General features: G+C 55.8%; 2 protein-coding genes across 2 annotated transcripts; both read right to left on the reverse strand.

Moving 5' to 3' along the window:
* Window positions 1-530: 530 nt before the first annotated feature.
* On the reverse strand, window positions 531-931 carry LOC121473636 (non-histone chromosomal protein HMG-17-like). The gene has a single exon (XM_041726185.1). The coding sequence runs from the start codon at window positions 898-900 to the stop codon at window positions 628-630; it is 273 nt and encodes a 90-aa protein (XP_041582119.1). The 5' UTR covers window positions 901-931; the 3' UTR covers window positions 531-627.
* Window positions 932-7,732: 6,801 nt separating this feature from the next.
* Window positions 7,733-9,370, reverse strand: IER5L (immediate early response 5 like). The gene has a single exon (XM_041723714.1). The coding sequence runs from the start codon at window positions 9,135-9,137 to the stop codon at window positions 7,920-7,922; it is 1,218 nt and encodes a 405-aa protein (XP_041579648.1). The 5' UTR covers window positions 9,138-9,370; the 3' UTR covers window positions 7,733-7,919.
* Between the last annotated feature and the right edge of the window lie 8,107 nt (window positions 9,371-17,477).

A 17,477-nucleotide genomic window follows, 5' to 3' on the forward strand; every position in this document is an offset into this window, starting at 1 on the left:
TGAACAGGGAAAGTTTAGAGTGAGGGTTGACAGTTCACATTTAGCATGTTGTTTAACAACTTTTCACAAGCCGACCCTGATTTTCAGGAAATGAAATGAAAATGGCAGAATTATCAATCTGAAGATCCACAAGCTAAAAAAAGGAACTCTTTTGAGGGATGCCATCTCAGTGGTGACACCGTAAAGTCCAGATTGCCTGACATACTGGGAACCATTTCATGGGGTCAGGTTCCAGCAGGTCTCTGGGTTTAAGGGAGTCAAGTCTATGTTGAAGGCAGAGAGGGAGAAGAGGACATAAAAAAATGAATTTTAGTTTTTCCACACCACCAAGGTGGCTCATGTGTGTCAACATCAAGGAATCCTTCCTCCTGGGAGCCAAGAGGAGGTTTCTCAAAACTAGAAGGGGAAGGTGTTTTTCCCTCTTGTTATCAATCTAGCTTTGGAGATATTCTATTAGTGACATATGCCCTTCCCCCAAAACAACAATGAAGTGTTCTGTGTGCTAACAACATAGCTTAAAAAAAAAAAAGTAAAACAAAATTCTGCATTTTTATAAATCTTGATAAAAAATAGTATTTCAAACTGTACAGTCACCAGAAGTACACAGTTATCAAAAATGCACACACTTCACTTGGCATCTCCAGCACCTTCAGCTTTCTGTGCCTGGTCTGTTTTGGCATCTCCATTTTCTGCAGTGTTATTTCCATCCTTGCCAGCATCAGCTTTCCCCTTTATCCCTTTGGGTACCTTCTCTCCCTTCTTTGCAGGGGCCTTTTTAGACTTGGGCTCTGGCTTTGGAGGAGCAGGTTTAGCAGATAACCTTGCAGATCTTCTCTGTGGCTCATCCTTCACCTTGGCTTTATCTCCTTTAGCATCCCCTTCAGCCTTTCTCTTGGGCATGGTGGCTACGGCGGCGGGACGTAAACGCTGGACGCGGGGATGTGGCGGCACGCGGGCTTTGGCCAGTCCGGGGGTTGTTCTCGCCTCTTCTTCTTCACACTGCTCCCGAAGGCCAACTCTTAACCTACTGAGCCACCCAGGTGCCCCCAGATATACCTATTTATGTTAGAGGGAGAGAGAGAGGGAGAGAGAGGGAGAGAGAGAGAGAGAGAAAGAGAGAGAGAGAGAGAGAATGAGCAGGAGGGGCAGAGGGAGAGGGAGAGAGAATTTTAAGCAGACTCCATGCTGGGCATGGAACCCAATGTGGGGCTTGATCTCACCACCCAGGGATCAGGACCTGAACTGAAACCAGGAGTCAGACGCTTAACTGACTGTGCCACTCAGGTGCCCCCGAATGCATGGATATCTTGAGTGAGTGAGATAGGCAGATGACCATTGCTCATGGGTAGTTGTGGAATCTGATAAATGCCTCCTGCATTTTCCTTGCTGTGATTGGACATAAAGCCTCAGATCATCAGAAGGCTGGAAGCAATGGCTGCTTTTTTCCACTTTGGGGGCTTGATTTCTCTCCTCTTACCGGGTCTCCACAGGTGAGGGAATGTGGGCCTGATAGGAGAGGGACTCAGCCCAGGTGTCAAGGTAGGCCTGAGCCAGAACCTCCCCTCTGTCTCCAGACTCCTGATCCAGTGCTCTCTAGGCCGAGCTTTGCCAATTGCTCTTTGGTTTCAGCCTCGGTTGCTGAAAACATTTACCAAGCACATTTGCCTCTTCCTCCCCACCTTGCCAGGTTATCTAGCAACTCGGAGCAAATCATTCGGGTGATGATTGATGGGTAGGACTGGGTGGAGCTGGGCCAGGGATCAGAGGTGAGAATGAACAAGGCTCCCTCCAGAATGCCTCCTCAACAACATCCTCAAGATGAGCTGTTGTTTTGTCTCACGCCTCTTTTAACAAAGACAGAGTGCAGGAGGGTGAATTCTGGTGAATCAAGGCTTTTTGGTGTGTATTCTGTTTCTCAGGGGGTGAGCCTGCCCCAGACAGGCTGAATATAGCGGCTCCCCCTCTCTGCTCTGTAGCAGGCTGTACATCGATTACAGCACCTGTCACGTCACATTTTTCTCTGAAAAATGTCTTGTTCATTTTTTCTTCTGCATAAAAAGCAATACGTGCTCATTGCAGAAAATTTGGAAAATATGGAAATGTATTAATGATCAAGCAAAGGTCATCTGTAAAGTCCCCACCTAGTAATAATCACTAGCATTTCAGAGCTCGTAGTCAGCCTTTTTTCACCTGCACATGAGAAGAGATGTTACCTGTACCCCAGATGTCCCCAGACTGCACCAGCTGGGGGTATGATTCACCTAGGCATGGCCCCTCCCTCTCCATCCCGCTGGCCAGCACCCCTTGATCACCCTGGCCTCTCCCCAAAGCCTTTGCTGTTGTATCTGGGAGTGCTTGGAGGGGGCACATATGAGCTCCAGGCAAGTCCTTCCAGTTTGGCCTCCCTGCAGCTTGCCCACAGCTCTTAGCTCCTCAAGGGTGGCCCTTGTCACTGTCTCTGTCACGGAGCCCACTGGCTCCCCCAAGACCCTGCCCCCTGCCCCGGGGGGCTGCAGGCTCCCCTCTCTGGGTGATTCCTGAGTGGCAAATCTGGGAGGCACCAGATGGCCCTTGGAGCCTCATTACTTTGGCTAGGAGCTAGGAGAATGTTCCTTCCTCAGGGGCAAGCCTTGAAGCAGCCATGCCTGTGCCCTGGGTCTCCCTATGTCTCACGTCTAAATGCTTCCTTTAGCTTGGCTTGCAGCCCCCTCTCTCTGGAGGACATCTTTGGTCTGCCACCCTGTGCCACCCACTTCTGAGAAGAGCACCCCTTTTCTGCCCAGGAGTTTCCAGTGGGGGCTACCAACCGCCCTCCAACCTTAGCCACAGGTCTGGCACAGGACACAGGCTTGGGACATGATAGGATCCTTTCTTTTTTTTTTTTAAACTATTTTTTAATATTATTTATTTATGATAGTCATACAGAGAGAGAGAGAGAGAGAGAGGCAGAGACAAGGCAGAGACATAGGCAGAGGGAGAAGCAGGCTCCATGCACCCGGAGCCTGACGTGGGATTCGATCCCGGGTCTCCAGGATCGCGCCCTGGACCAAAGGCAGGCGCCAAACCGCTGCGCCACCCAGGGATCCCTGATAGGATCCTTTCTTGAGATTTTCTGAATTAAAAATAAGAGGACAGTCCCTGTTGGGTGGCAAAGCTTTGTGATGGGAAGCCAGGAACTGCCGTCTACAGCCATGTTGACAGACCCCCCAAGAAGTGGGTCTGCAGTCGGGGAGTGCTAATCTTAGTGCAGAGAAGGAAGTCACAGGACACACACACACACAGAAAGAGAGAGAGAGAGAGACAGAAGGGAGGCCATCCTAATGATTTGTCCCTGGATCCGGTTGTACCTGAAGCCAGATGTACCCCTGTCCACTGCGCAGTTTAGTTCCATGAGCCAAGAAATCCCACCTTTTGCCCAAGCTGGTTCCAGTAAGGTTGCTGTCCTCTACCATAAGCGTCCTGAAAAGTACCAGAAATAGGTCAGTCTTTGTCCTGGGCAGGGTGGGATACAGATACCATGGTCCTGTGTGTCCCTCTGTCTATTGCCCAGGGTCCCAGAGCATGAAGCAATAAAGCAGTGGGAGGGCGGTGCTCCCAACCTGCTAGTTGAGGTTCAGCTGGAGCTTATCAATATTACCATTTAGACGAGACTATTGCTGGCTCACATTGTCATATGTTACAAATTCCTCCCCACTAGACTCTGCATTCCAGTAGGAAGCCTGGCCACTTCTTAACTGTGTGACTTTGGGCAAGTTTTCTCATTTCTAAAACAAGGATGCTAATAGTATCTATCTCAGAGAAAACCATATGAATGAATCCATAAAAAGGGACTTGCTGTTCTTTTATTTGCTGTATTTTTTGCGGTGCTTAGCTCAGTGCTCTGCACAGGCTAGGCGCCAAGTGGGTGCTCTGTAAATGTGTGACCAGCGAGTGGTGATACAGAAAGACGCAGCTCCTGGTGGGCATGCCCTGCACCGGAGGAATACCATGGACACTTACACACCCTACACCACAGGTCAAGGGCAATAAGACCTGCAGTGTTCTAGGAGCACAGGGAAGTGTGTGTGTGTGTGTGTGTGTGTGTGTGTGTGTGTGTGAGGGGTGGTGGTAGTGGCGATGATGCTGGTTAACCTGGGGGGGCTTGCAGGAGTTTTGGCTTCCTACTGCTCTCTGGAAACTCCCCCTCATCACTTCTTGGGTCCCCCAATCTCTTCTATTCTACTTCCAGCACCCCAACTCCTGCCTGGGGCCGCTTGTGGGGTGTGGCTTGGTCTTTTTACTGGAGAAAGAGGGCATTATCTGCAGATTTGGATCTATGGACTCCTACATGGACGGAGGGCCTGCCCCCTTCCCCCTTTCCAAGGACTGTCATGGCCAGGCATCATCTGCCACCCCAGCCTTTCAGTTGTGCTATGCATCAGAGTATTAGTCTCTCAGGATGTTTGGGCCAACTGCGTGCTGTGCGGTACCCTGGGGGACTGAGTGGAATGAAGATGCCACTTAGACCGTCCGGTGTTGGGGACCGTGTGGCTGGGTGTGGCCCCCCAGCGTGTTGTGCAGCATAGCAGCAAGTGCTTGTGTTACTGTTTTCTATGGAATGTCTTAGGGTGAGGTGTAGATGGCCAGTGGGTTGTGTTTTAGGTCACTGTGTATTATGGTCTGGGCATTAACCCTTTGCGTGGATGTCTGGGCCCTGAAAAATAACGGGGGTAGAAGGGTGCCTCCCTTCTGGGTGCTGTCAGAGTCTTCCGTTTCCATCCCTCTGCCAGTTAGATCCTAATGTGCCTGAGTCTCCTGGTGTTGCTGAAGCTCATAAAATCTGGCAAAAGGGAAGGGAACACAGGTCCAGGGTCCTGCTGGGTTCCGAGCTCTTATTTGGCAGCTTACCACCCACATTCCTCTGCCGTAGGGAGCCGGGCGTCGTAAGGCGGGGACGCCGAGCCCCTGGGCCGGTCCCTTCCCGTGCCCAGGTCCGCGCTCCCAACAAAGGCGACAGGCCACGTGCCCCCTCCTCGAAGCGGGCCTGGAATGGGGACGCACGTGGCCCCGGGCTCCCGCTCCAGCCGGGAGTGATAGGGACACTGCGCTGCGACCCAGGTGGGCGCTGAGCCGCCCCCCAGCAGCAGTCCCGCCGCCCCGGGCTGTGCCTCGCCCACTCCCAGTAGCAGCCGCCGCAGCGCCCGGGAAGTGGCGCTAGGGGGAGCTCTGGCAACTGGCTTGGTGGATCCGAGCAGAACCGTGCATCAAACAGCTATTCCCCGTACTTGCAGGGAAAAAATGGGGAGCGGGGAGACACACTGGTCCCCCTCCCCAGCAGCTCCAGACTCTTCCCGTGGGAGGCCGAGGAAACAGCCCTCGGGGGTGAAGGTGCCGCTCCTCCCGCTCACTCACGCCTCAGTGCTCTCTCTTCCCCCACCCCCATCGCGGACCTTCGCGGCCCCCCGCCCGCGCTCTGGAGTGTCCCCGAGTACTAAGCCTGGAGCCACCCGGGGACCGGAGCCGAGCGGGCCCCTGGGACTAGCGTGCGACCTCTTCTCAGCGCTTGGGGTGGGGCCTCTCGGCGGCGGCCCCTCCTGTCGCTGCTGGAGGCGTGGAGGCTGAGCCGGGGGCGCGAGTGGTCCTGCCGGGTGGCTCGCGCCGGAAAAGGGGAGAGCTGGGGTGAGAACACTGGGGAGACGGCCGGGGATGGAGGGACACCGAGAGCCACTGTCAAACAAACAGGAGCAAGCTGCCACTTTGCTTGTTTTTTTGTTTTTTGTTTTTTTCATTTTTTTCTTTTCTTTCTTTTTTCCCCCAGTCTTTCTTTCCTATCCCCTATTTGCAAAGCTGGAACCACCCCGCGCGCCCCCGGGCTTGAGCCGCGGCTCCAGATGTGAATTTGGTTCCAGTGGGGAGAATGCGAGCTTCCTCGGGGCCTTGGCACATTCTCCCACTCTGAGGTCATTCCGTAGGTGGTCAGAGGGGAGAGCGCGCCTGGAGCCTTCCTGCCTCCATCCACTGGGGAGGGAAGAGAGGCGGGCGGGAGGGAGGAGGGAGGGAGAGGGGAGGGGCCCGAGGAGGGAGGGAGACGCCGCCAGCACACCACCAAGTGGCACCGAGCAGTGATAACAAACTCAACTTAAAAAAAAAAAAAAAAAAAAAAAGGAAAAGGAAAAAACTTCCCCAAGTTGCAGCCCGAGACGTGCGGACTAGCGGGCGGAGGCGCGGGGCGGGGAGCGTGGGTGGCCCAGAAGCCCCCCGGCGTCCCTCGGCTGCTTTCCCCGGCCGCAGAGAGCTCAGACTCGAGGCCGCTCAGGCCCTGCGCCCCTGGCTGCGCAGGAAATGTGCTGAAGGCAGGCTCGGCTTCCTGCTGGGGTCCCCGGGCGGAGGGGGGGGGGCGGCTGTTCCCGGAGGGGGGGGCAGGCCCCTCTGCGGAGGGCGGCCCGGGAGGCGCACAGCACTGGCTTCATCCCCAACATCCAACACCCTCCCCCCTACATAACTACCAATCCCGCTCCCACCCCCCGGCCCTGCGGATGTGGGCAGGTCCAGTCCGCCCAGGCCCCCGGGGAGCTGGGATTTGCACGGGGGTAGGGGTCTCTCCCCACCTCCCCCAGTTCTCCCCATCACCTCCAGGCCTGTCTGAAAACAAGACACCACCATCCTCTATAGGCGACTTTTTATTAAGATTATAAATTTAAACAAATCATCTGAACAGTTTTACCCGGTGATATACAATTCAGTATGCACAAAAATACAGAAGGACGAGGGAGAAGGAAGGGTTGGCAACTTGTTTGGGAGTCCACATGGGCCGCCGCCGAACCCCACCTTTTTACAACAAAAGGCTTTAAATTAAACAAAATCTATCGAGCTGAAGACACAGGACAGGGTTCTCACAGCCTCGAACAATGCTGGTTTCATGGAACGCAACCGAAGCCTCAAGCAGGACAGTGCAACTTAGAAGCACACACACAAACACATCTGACCGGGAACTTCGTGAAAAGTCTCCAACGCAGTCGGCGGCCCCGGCCCCTCCCTCCCTCGGGGCCGCGGGGGATCCAGGTGAAGGAATCGACTTCCTTTTTTGTTTAGTGAGGACCGCAGTGCTGGGCATGATGGGAAATGTAGTCCGCCGTGCCCGCCCCCCACCCCTTCCCCAAACGGCGTCCGGGAGTGTCGGGGTGTCGGGCGCCACCCCCGAGTCCGGGAGACGGGTGGAGGAGGGGAAGAGGGCCAAGCCAGAGGGGCGGGGAGAGGAGGGGTTCAAGACACCCGCCCCGGGAAAGAAAAAAAAAAAAAAAAGTTGAAGTGTTTTCATTTCTGCCTTCTCATTTTGAGAACTTTGGAGGCCGCCCCCAGAGAGGAAATGTGACCCAAACGTCCCTTTCGGAGATAGAGAGTTTGCCTTTGTTTTTGCTCGGGATTTCACAAGACCCATTCCTCACCCCACGGAGGGGCTCGGGAGAGCCGAGCGCCGGGCTTTCCGGGTCTGACAACTGATTGGAATCGGCGTCCCGGGCCCCGCGCCCTCCTGCGCTGCTCCCCCGGCGCGCCCCGGCCGCCCGGGCGCCCTGCCTCGCCCCCCGCTGCCCGGCATCTCCTCCGGGCAGCAGCCCTCCCTCACGTGGCTGGCTCCTCGCTAAACACCACTGCAATCACTACAATAAAAAGAAAAAAAAAGAGTAGGAGAAACACAAAGCATACTTAAATAGGCGCTTTTTCTCTCTGCAAAAATAAAGTCCAACATCTTAGATTTCTTTCTTTCTTTTTTTTTTTTTTTTATTTTACAATTTATAAAACATCAGCCGCCTCCCCCGGCTCACCCCCAGCTCAGCCCCGGGTGGCCAGGCGCCCGTTCACTCCCTCCTCTCGCCCCTTGGCCGAGTCTTTGTCTGGCCCCAGCCCCGCGGGGCCCCGGGTCCCCGTGCCCTCGGGGGTCCCTAGAAGGCGACAATGGCTCGAGTCCAGGCGCCGAGGCTGGCGAGCGCCTGCTTGGCGCACAGCTGCCCGTTGAGCGGCGGCGGCTGCTCCGAGGAGTCCGGCTGTCGGCTCACCAGCCCGGAGAAGCCCGAGCCAAAGATGGAGATCAAGTTTGAGATGTTGGACGCGTCCGGGGACGAGTCCGGGCAGAAGTCCTCGAAGCGGGCGCGCTTGCAGGGGGCGAACGGGGCGCCCCCGGGGGGTTCGGCTCCCAGGTCGCCCGCGTCCTCCTCGTCGTCTTCGTCCTCCTCCTGGCCAGGGTAGTACTTGCGCTTGCAGCCGGCGGCGGACGCCAGGCCGGGTCCTGGGGCGCCCTGGCCACAGCAGGGGCAGTGGGCGGAGGCGCAGCAGTCCTGGTGCAAGTAGCCGTTCTCCACCGTGGTCACCACGTGAGTGTCCAGGTCCAGCACGGTGGTCTGGCTGCTGCAGTGCACGCCGAAGTCCGAGGGGGCCGGGTACGCGCCCCGGTAGAAGCCTGGGGAGGAGGCGGGGGCCGGGGAGGCGGGCGGGGAGGCGCCAGCAGCGGCCTGAGGGGCGGCCGCTGGGGGCGCGGAGGGCGCGGAGCAGGCGGCGGAGGCGCGAGGGTCCCGCGGGCAAAGCGCGGCGGGCGCGGGCGGCGGCAGCGGCGCAGGACCCGGCTGCAGCGGCTCCAAGGGCTGCCCGCGGTGGGGCGCGCCGTGCGGCGGCTGGAGCGCGGCGCACCCGGGCAGCTCCGCGAGCGCCCCCGCGCCGCCCGCGGGCGCCCCGGCCGCCGCCGCCGCGCAGCCCCTGGGCGCCGGGTGCTGGTGCTGGTGCAGCTGCTGCTGGAGGTGCAGCTGGTGGAGCTGGTGGAGCTGGTGCAGCTGGTGCCGGGCGGCCGGCTCGCGCGCCTCCGCGTCCCCGCCACCGCCAAGTTGGAGCGGGCCGAAGTCGGCCGCGCTGGCCGGCATGCCGGGCGCCGCGTACGCGAGGTGCTGGTGCTGGTGGTGGGGCGGCTGCTGCTGTTGCTGCTGCTGCTGCTGCTGGCGCCGGTAGAGCTCGGCGTAGCGCTCGCTCAGGTAGAGCTGGCGCGCGTTGCGGAGCACGTAGGACACCAGGAGGTTCTTGTGCAGCTTGATGCCGCCGCGCTGGGTCCGGGAGCTGTGGATCTTGCGCAGGGAGATGCTGATCAGGCTCTGGGCGTCCAGGGCGCACTCCATGCTCCCGCGGAGACGGTGGCGGCGGAGCAGCCGCGGCCGCTGCTGCCGTTAGGGCTGCTGCTGTATCGGCCTCCAGCCGGTCGCCGGGGCGCGCCGGGCAGGGGAAACGGAGCCCGGGTCAGCGGGTCGGCTGCGCTCCGAGAGGAGCCGCCACCATGCGCTGCGCGCCACCCGCGAGGCCGCACTCCCCAGTCGGCGCCAAAGCAATGAGCCTCGGCCGGCCCCGGCCCCAGCTATTTAGCCGAGCGTCCGGGCCCCGCCCCACACCTCATGAGCCAATGGGAGTGCCCGAAGCCTCCCGAGTGACAGGCGCTGCCCGCCCCGGGGCCACTCGGCTGGCCAATCAGACCAAGGCGGTTCCTTTGTGCTATTCAAATACCGAACGGACCCGGGGCCTCCAACGCTGCCGCTGCCTCGAATGTTCTCCTGGGGCTGCCGTGCCGCGCGGGACTCGCAGCCGCTGGGGCCGCTGTGTGCAGCCCGGGTCGCCTCGTAACCGCCACGTTGGAGCCCGCTGCCGCCCTCGGCTTAGCTCCTAGGAGCCGGGGGTCGGCTCACCTGGGTGCTGCAGCCACGGCTCCTCCCCCTTCCGCACGGCTGGGCCTCACCTGCAGCAGGTGCGCGCAACTCTCCGCTCCCGGCCACGCGGCACCTCCTCTCTCACCTGCCGGCCCCGGGTGACCCAGGCCTTGGCAGGAGACGAGTGGGGCCACCGGGCTGACTTTGGGCACCCCCAAGGGAGAAAGGTTTGGAGGTGCCTCAACCGCAGAGAATATTGGGCCTGACACCCTTGACTTTTTTGACCGAGGGGTCTCAGGAAATACTCAGGGAAGCGCTGTCCTCCCCATTCGTCTGACGGGAAGACCCAAAACGGGGTGAATTTTGGTCTTCAAGGCATGCCCCAGAGCAGAGAGCCTACGGCCTCGAAACCAGCTGAGGTCCGAAGAGGAAGGCGCTCTGAGCCTGTGCCCTAATCACCGGTTCTGTAACCTTTCCCATCCTTCCTAATAATAATGACAATGAGGACTATTATTGTGTGTCTCATGTGGGACAGACCCTCGCCAGAAACAGCCTGAATCCCTCACGGTGACTGCCTGCAGAGCAGGGACCTGAGTCTCAGAGGAGTGGGGTGATGTGTGGAATCATACAGCTCCCAGTGTGCAGAGCTAGGATTCGTGCCAGGACTGTGAGCTCCGGACGGGAGGCGAATACCAAGGGCCCAGGAACTCACCAACTTAACTTTTGTGAACACCGTTTCCCTTTGGCGCTGCACCATCCACTGGCCAGCTCCTCCCAGCTGGGGATTGAGAGATGGGAGAACAGAGGGATAGGATTGGGGGTTCTCCGTCTGGTTGGGGGGTGACTGCTGCTTGAATGTGGGGTCCAGAGGTTTGTCTGAGGAAGACGTCCTTGGGTTGGCCCGGTGAAGGAGGACTGGGTTTCACAGAGACTGTGAGAACTAGGCAGGCCTTGTGGGGGCAGGGGTGGGAGTGGGGGCCCAGGAGCAAACTTTTCCTGGGTGCCCTCTTTCCTTGGGCCCATTGTCCTCAGCACCTATTTTTGTCCCTTGGTGGGAGTGAGGAGACCCAGCTGGTCCATCCTCCAGCATCTGGATCTCTCTTCACTCTTAGGGATTCTTCAGATTTGTTTCCACAGACACTTTTCAGCATCTACTCAATGCCAGGCATCAAGGGTGAAAACAAAGTTAGGGAGCATTTACCCTATTTTTCAGGCAAGGGAACTTGGTGCTGACAGCAGACCCTGACTTGCCTGAGGTCCCACAGCTCCTGGTGAAGACTCTGTCCTTTCTGGGCTGTCTCTGTCTGCTCTGAGCCCTTTGGCTGGTAGCATCTCTCCCCACCCCCATCCAGAGAAACCAGAACTGACATTTTAGGGTGACTGCGGAAAAAGGGCATTTTACTTCCATTCTATGGAAGAGGTGGTCTGGTGATGGGGACACACAAGAGTGGAACTTGCCCATGAGATAATATGTGCCAGAATAAAAAATCCATTGCCCCTTACTTCCTTAGGGTCTGTCTTCCAGATACACACAAGTTTCATTCGTTTACTTTTGAGACATCACTAGCATATGAAGGAAGGAGGTTCTGTCTGGTTTTATGGATGTGAGGACTCCATATGCAACAGTCATATCTGGGATCCCTGGTGTCTGGCCAGTTGCAAGAGTCCAAGAATGGATTATTAATGCTGATTTCAGGCCTTCCTTCTGTCCTCACTCAGAATTTATTAGAGGAAACTAAGAGAGTTCATGGTTCTTGCCCAAGGTCATATCACACAGCCAAGCAGGGGTAGAGGCAGGATTTGAACCCAGGTCTGTTCGTAGGCCTGGAACTTCCTCTGGGTTCTTCGAAATCAGTGGCTTACTTCTGTCCTCGGTGGATCCAAGTCCAATTCCCAGGCCTCAGCCCAGGGCGACACATGACCTTGATGTCATCAACATCCACTACTTCCCTGCCAGCTGCTCAGAGACCAGCGTCTCCAGGAGTCACAGAGAAGTAAGTAAGTATCTGTTCCACCCTCAGCTCATCATTCACAGCCAGGCTCAGAGCTGCACCCCAAAGCACGCCTCTGGGGGGGGGGGCGCCCAGTTGGGGAATCAGGTTAGGGATGGAGGTGGGTTCTCTAGCCACAGGAGGGGGTGGGGGCTAGGCCCCTCACTGGGGCAGCTCCCCTTGACACTTCCCAGTCCCCTACTCACCCCTGCCCCAAGGCAAGTTTGAGTTCTCCTAAGGCTTTTTCACTTCTGGGGATCAGCTAAGAGGAGGTCAGCCCATCCATGTGACCCTATTCTTTGGGCCTTCTTGTCTGGGGCCCACACTAACTTTGTTTCCTCTCCTTCTCAAAAATTGAGAAGGGCTAGTGGGGAGAGTGAAGCAGTTGTCTAGCTTAATAAAAACCCTTGATCTTTTTTGGGGTGGCCTGGGAGGGGGGAGTTGCCGCAGCTGTTGTCACCAAACAGTTGCTGAAGGAAGCAATGGGACAGCTGAGGTCTTTGGCGCCCCTGGGAGCAGTGGAGCTTGGGGCACACAGTAGGAATTCACAAATGTTTGTGGAATGGGCAGATCCCACCCAAAGCTTCTGTTCAGTTGCACCAGGGATGGCTCAAAGCAGAGTACCAGAGACTGCGAGGGCAGTGAGTGTGTACCTGTGTGTGTGAGCATCCATGTGCATCCAGGTGGGGATGAGGGGCCTTCAGACCTGCACGCCGTGCAGGAGGGCAGCAATGAGTGATATGAGGCTTCTTTGGATGGAGAGCTGGCCTTATTTGTCTGGGCACCTGAAAAAGGTTCAAGTACTCACCTTTTCCCATGGAGCTGGGGGATTACCTCTGGCACTGAGTCACTGCTCCCTGGAGGAAGTTAATTAATGCCTAAATATTTACTGAGTGTCTGCTGGGACAGCACAGAGCATGGCACAGAACCCCCATTGGGACCTGGGCTCCCATCAAACCCCCAGTGGTGTCAGCCCCATGCCAGGGCAGTTAACACCTTGTAAGTGCCACATATGCCTTGTGAGTCTTTTTGGTTACCCAGATCGCAGGAGGGAGACATGGCTAGGAAGGTTGCTGGTCAGCAGTGGGATTGTGGGATTTGTCTGGTGGGTTCCTAGTGATTGGCTTAGGAAAAAGGGATGCAGAGGCAAAAAGCTTAATGAAGGGTGTTGTGTTAGGGTGATGGGTGGGGAGATTTAGAATTTATGCCTTTGTGTTCATTTGCCCAAGAGGATTGTCCTCTGGAATCCCTATGAATGGGTCAGGGGACAAGATGTGGTCCTGTAAGAACAGGAGGCCACAATTCAGAGGGAGGCAGACAAGATAAACAGAGTGATTAGTCTGTGATAGGAAGAGGGACAGGGCTGCAGGAGGGCGAGGGACGGCCCCCAAAGCTGGTCTGGGAGGGCCTCCTGCAGGAAGCTGAGCTTTGGAAGCCAAAGATGGGGAGGGGCCTTCTAGCAGAGAATAGCTCAGAGTCTATCTAGTGTAGGGTCTGGTACCCAGTAGGCACTCAGTAAATGCTTGTGGACTAAATCAGTCAATGAACGTGAATATGCAGGGACCCTAGAGACCAGGATCTCCCCACACACACCCCACGCTTCTAATTTCCATATGGATAAACTGAGGTCCTGCAAGGAGGAGAGATGTACTGAGAGTGGCAGACTGGAGCTAGGGTTGGAACTCAGCTGTCCCACCTCCTGGTCCAGCGCCTGGCTGCCACAGCTCACTGTCTCTGAGACTCGGAGTGTTGCTCCATGGGGACTGAGACTGGGGACTGCAGACAGTGGCAGAGAAGGCAGGAGGGGGGTTGCTGCTGACCTCAGGGATCACTGCTGAGTCCTCTCTGATGCTGAGAGGCTAGTGACACTTGGAGGTGAGAGCCCTGTACTGCATCTCTGGGCGGGGGGGGGGGGGGGGGGGGGGGTACTGGGGAGCTCAGCTGGGGTCCTGGACCCCAGATAACCCCCACTTCCTGCCCCACAGAACCTCTATCCTGTCACTGTCCCTAGTGGATGCTAATGATCCACCAATGTCCGTGTTTGCCCAGCATGGTCCTGCGCATCAGGCCTGGTGCCCAGCAAGCCATCATAGTTCCTGGCTTCAAGGTCCTTAGGTGCGATGAGAAAGACTGATGGAAACTTGGCTTTTCAGAGCTCTTGCTTTGTGCCAGGCACCAGTCCCAGTGCTTTCCGTGGTGATATTCTTGTGTCCGGACCCCAGCCTGGGAGGCAGATTCAGGTAAAATCCCCATTTTATGGATGGAGCCATTGAGGTGCAGAGAGGTTGGATGACTCGCCTGGGGTCACATACCTGAAAGAAGAAGTGGCTCCAATCCCAGGGCTCTGAGGAAGTGGGAGCACCATGAGCAGAGCAGCAGGAGAGGAATGGAGACCCCCGCTATTCCTCTTGGATTTATAGGCCTTTCCAACAAATTCTGTCCTTATTAATGGGATGTGTAGAGAGACGTGATTGGATCTCTCAACCAGGGTCTCTGCCCGAGCGCCTGGGACAGGCCGGATGTCTATTTGTTCATGCATCCATCCATCCATCCATCCATTCATTCATTCACTCAATAACTATGGAGTTTTAAAATGCTGGCCAGTGTGCAGGCGCTGTGCTAAGCCCCTGGGAGAACACCAGGCAGCTCGCACAGCCTGGAGCGGAGCTGAGGATCCTCTTAATCTCCCAGGCCAATTCCAATTGATTGGTAGTGTCTGCCTGGAGCTCTGGGTGGGAAGGGATTTGGCATGTGCCCCAATTGATTAGTGATGTCTGCCAAGGGCTCAGCTGGGAGCCTCTATGGCAGACCTGCTGGGTAGCTGCTCTTGGGATGAGGAAGGAGACTGTGCGTTCAGTTCTGGACATCTGAGGTGGTCTAGCTGGCCGGGTGGCGGCTGGGGGGAGGTCAGGAGAAATGGGAGCGAGCCCCAGACTGGCCTGTATCGCCTCTTTTTGGGGCTCAGTCTCCTCACTCATCACCTTCCTCCAGGAGGTCCTGTAAGCAGCAAGGGACTGCAAAGTGCTTTGAAGAGTGGAAGGGATTAGTACTGAAATGAAACGCGAGACGTCCCCCTTTCCCTCTTTTCTTTTTTCTCAAAATCCTGCCAGAAGCTGAGCATGCTGGGCAGGCCAGAGTTAATCCTGGGCCAGCCCTGGGTGGGTGTGAGAGTGGGTGGGTGGGTGGGGGGCTGCTCAGGGGTTCCTGGCTAGGAGTTGTTTTTATAACTCACTTAGTACAGACCTTTGTCCCCTCACCCGACTCAGCTGGGAGTTTCTAAGGAGTGAGAAGCTCCTTGGATCTCAGGAACTGAATCTTCGAATTCTTTTTCATTTGAGTGGTGGGAGCTAGTGAATATGCTGCCTGCCTCCTCCACCTACTTCCCCACTCGGTGGATAAAGCTATAGATCATTGTGCTAGACACAGAATCATGTTTAACACGGATGTTTTTCTTCATTCATCTCTGAGCAGTCGAATGAGGTAGGTATATCATCTCCAATTATCATCTCTAATTTACAGTTGAGGAAACTGAGGCTCTGAAAGTTGTTCTGGGGCCACACATATTCCCACGCCACTGCGTGGGTACTGGCCCTGGTCCAAGCTAGGGAAGGGCTGTCATCATCCATTCTTGATGCCCTGTGCCTCGCCGTTGCTCTCTTGTCCATTCATCCGTTTGCTTATTTATGGACTCTTGCCCTTTGGTTCTTTCACAAATATTAAGTGCCTACTATGTGCCTGGCTCTGCATCAGCTCCTAGAACCACCACAGTCCCCGTCCAGTCCATGTTACTTACATTCCAGACCAGATGGTAAGCAAACAAGAAACAAACAAGCAGAGAAATAAACAAGATTGCAATGAGGGTGATAAAGGAAGTAAACAAGGCTTTGTGATGGGGACTAGCAGGAGGGGAAAGTGAGCAGCCTCACAAGGCCTCCTGGGCAGAGGGTCCCCAAGACCCCAATGCTCTCCCTTGGGGGTCTCCCCAAAGCCTGAGTCCCTGAATCACTGGTCCAAACTCTGGCAATCTGTGCCGAGCTCAGGCTGCACTCCTGTCCCTCTCGCTCCCCACAACTGGTGAATTTTTAATGCTGCTTACACGGAACAAAGCAGAGTTTTTGTTTTGTTTTGAGAGCATTTCTCAAAAAAAAAAAAATCATTTCTCAAGTGTGTGTGTGAGTGTGTGAGTGTGAAGAGAGTGTGGGAGGGAGAGACAGCCCAGTGAGTACCGATCATCTGTCCTCAATTCATCTCGCAAGCTCCTTTTTATTTTTTTAAACATGGGGCTAAAAAGGATTTTAGTTCTGGACCTTGTGCTGGAGAACAGGCACCTGGCAGGACCCTGGACATCCATGTCGTCAGTGAACCCATCCAACTTCTTGGGGACCCAGGTGGTATCATCAACTTTGTCATACAGTTGAGGACACCAAGGCACAGAGACAAGGAGCTTCTGAGCAGCGTCCTCCTAATGAGCGGAGGAATAGGGGGCAGGATGCACACTTGGTCCTCTGAAACCCAGCTCCTTCCTCCCTTCCACCTGCTTTCCCCCACCCCCTCCCAGACACACACACACACACACACACACACACACACACACACACAGGGCTCTGGCTGCAGGAGGAGTGGAAATGTGAGCAGGAGCCCTGCCCATGACCTCAGAGGAGCTGGATTAATTTGGCTGAGAGGGACAGGAAGGGGAGAGACTTCCAGGTAGGAGAGTGGAGCCTTGTGGTCGGTGCTGGGGGCAGAAGCCTTTCTCCAGAACTGACCTCCCAGGGATGGGGGTGCAGCAAAATGGGTCTCTGCTTTTGTGTTCTTGGTGGTGGCTCCCAGTGGCTCTTCTTAGCCTATTTATTGAGTACTTACTATGTACCGGCCAGTAAGTTCTTTACACAAATCATCTTGTTGAATCTTCATGATAGCATCTATGACGGACGAACATTTATTATCATGCCCATTTTAGAGATGAGGAGGCTGGGGCACAGAGAGGTTAAGTGACTGAAATCTAGACTGGTTTGCCTCCAGGGTCGGCTCTTTTAACTCAACACTTGGGGAGGCACTTGGCAGGAAGATGGTGGCGCCCAAGTTTTGAGAGCTGAGGCTCGTGATCGTCCGTGTGGACCCGTGAACCTTCCATGCTGCTTCGGTTCATATATTCAACTTGATTTCACTGGTTTTCAGCGTTCAGGGTTGGGCTATGCTCCGCTGCAGGAAAAATCGTTCCTGAAATCTTAGAGGCTAGACCCAATATAAGTTTCTTTCTTTCTCCCGTTGCAATCCAGCACAGACAGGTCAGACAGCTTTCCTCCAGGTTCCAGGCTCCTCCGATTATGCGGTTCCACCATCCAAGAAGTTTTCTTTGCTGGCAGCATCGCAGACAGAGGCGGTAGGACCGAGTGTGAGGACTCAGCAGGATGTTTTAGAGCAAAACCCAAATTATCGTGCCTCCCGGTTTCTTTGGCCAGAATTGAGTCTCGTGACACCTAGCTGCAAGGGAGGCTGGGAAATGTAGTCCTTAGGTGAGCTCAGCAGGTGAATAGACCAGTTCAGTAAACACACAGCTTTGTCACTGACAAATAGTCCTTGATGAAAGATAAAGGGGAGGTTTGGCCAATTCATGGATCACACATCCCACACTACCAAGAAAATGTTTGTTTACTTACTTTTTTTTTTTAATTTTTATTTATTTATGATAGGAACACAGTGTGAGAGAGAGGCAGAGACACAGGCAGAGGGAGAAGCAGGCTCCATGCACCGGGAGCCCGACGTGGGATTCGATCCCGGATCTCCAGGATCGCGCCCTGGGCCAAAGGCAGGCGCCAAACCGCTGCGC

This window comes from Vulpes lagopus, chromosome 12 (assembly GCF_018345385.1).
Source record: "Vulpes lagopus strain Blue_001 chromosome 12, ASM1834538v1, whole genome shotgun sequence".
Classification (NCBI taxonomy): Eukaryota; Metazoa; Chordata; class Mammalia; order Carnivora; family Canidae; genus Vulpes; species Vulpes lagopus.

Coding starts and splice junctions, on each gene's coding strand:
- LOC121473636 (XM_041726185.1), bottom strand. CDS start 900: ATGCCCAAGAGAAAGGCTGAAGGGGATGCTAAAGGAGATAAAGCCAAG.
- IER5L (XM_041723714.1), bottom strand. CDS start 9,137: ATGGAGTGCGCCCTGGACGCCCAGAGCCTGATCAGCATCTCCCTGCGC.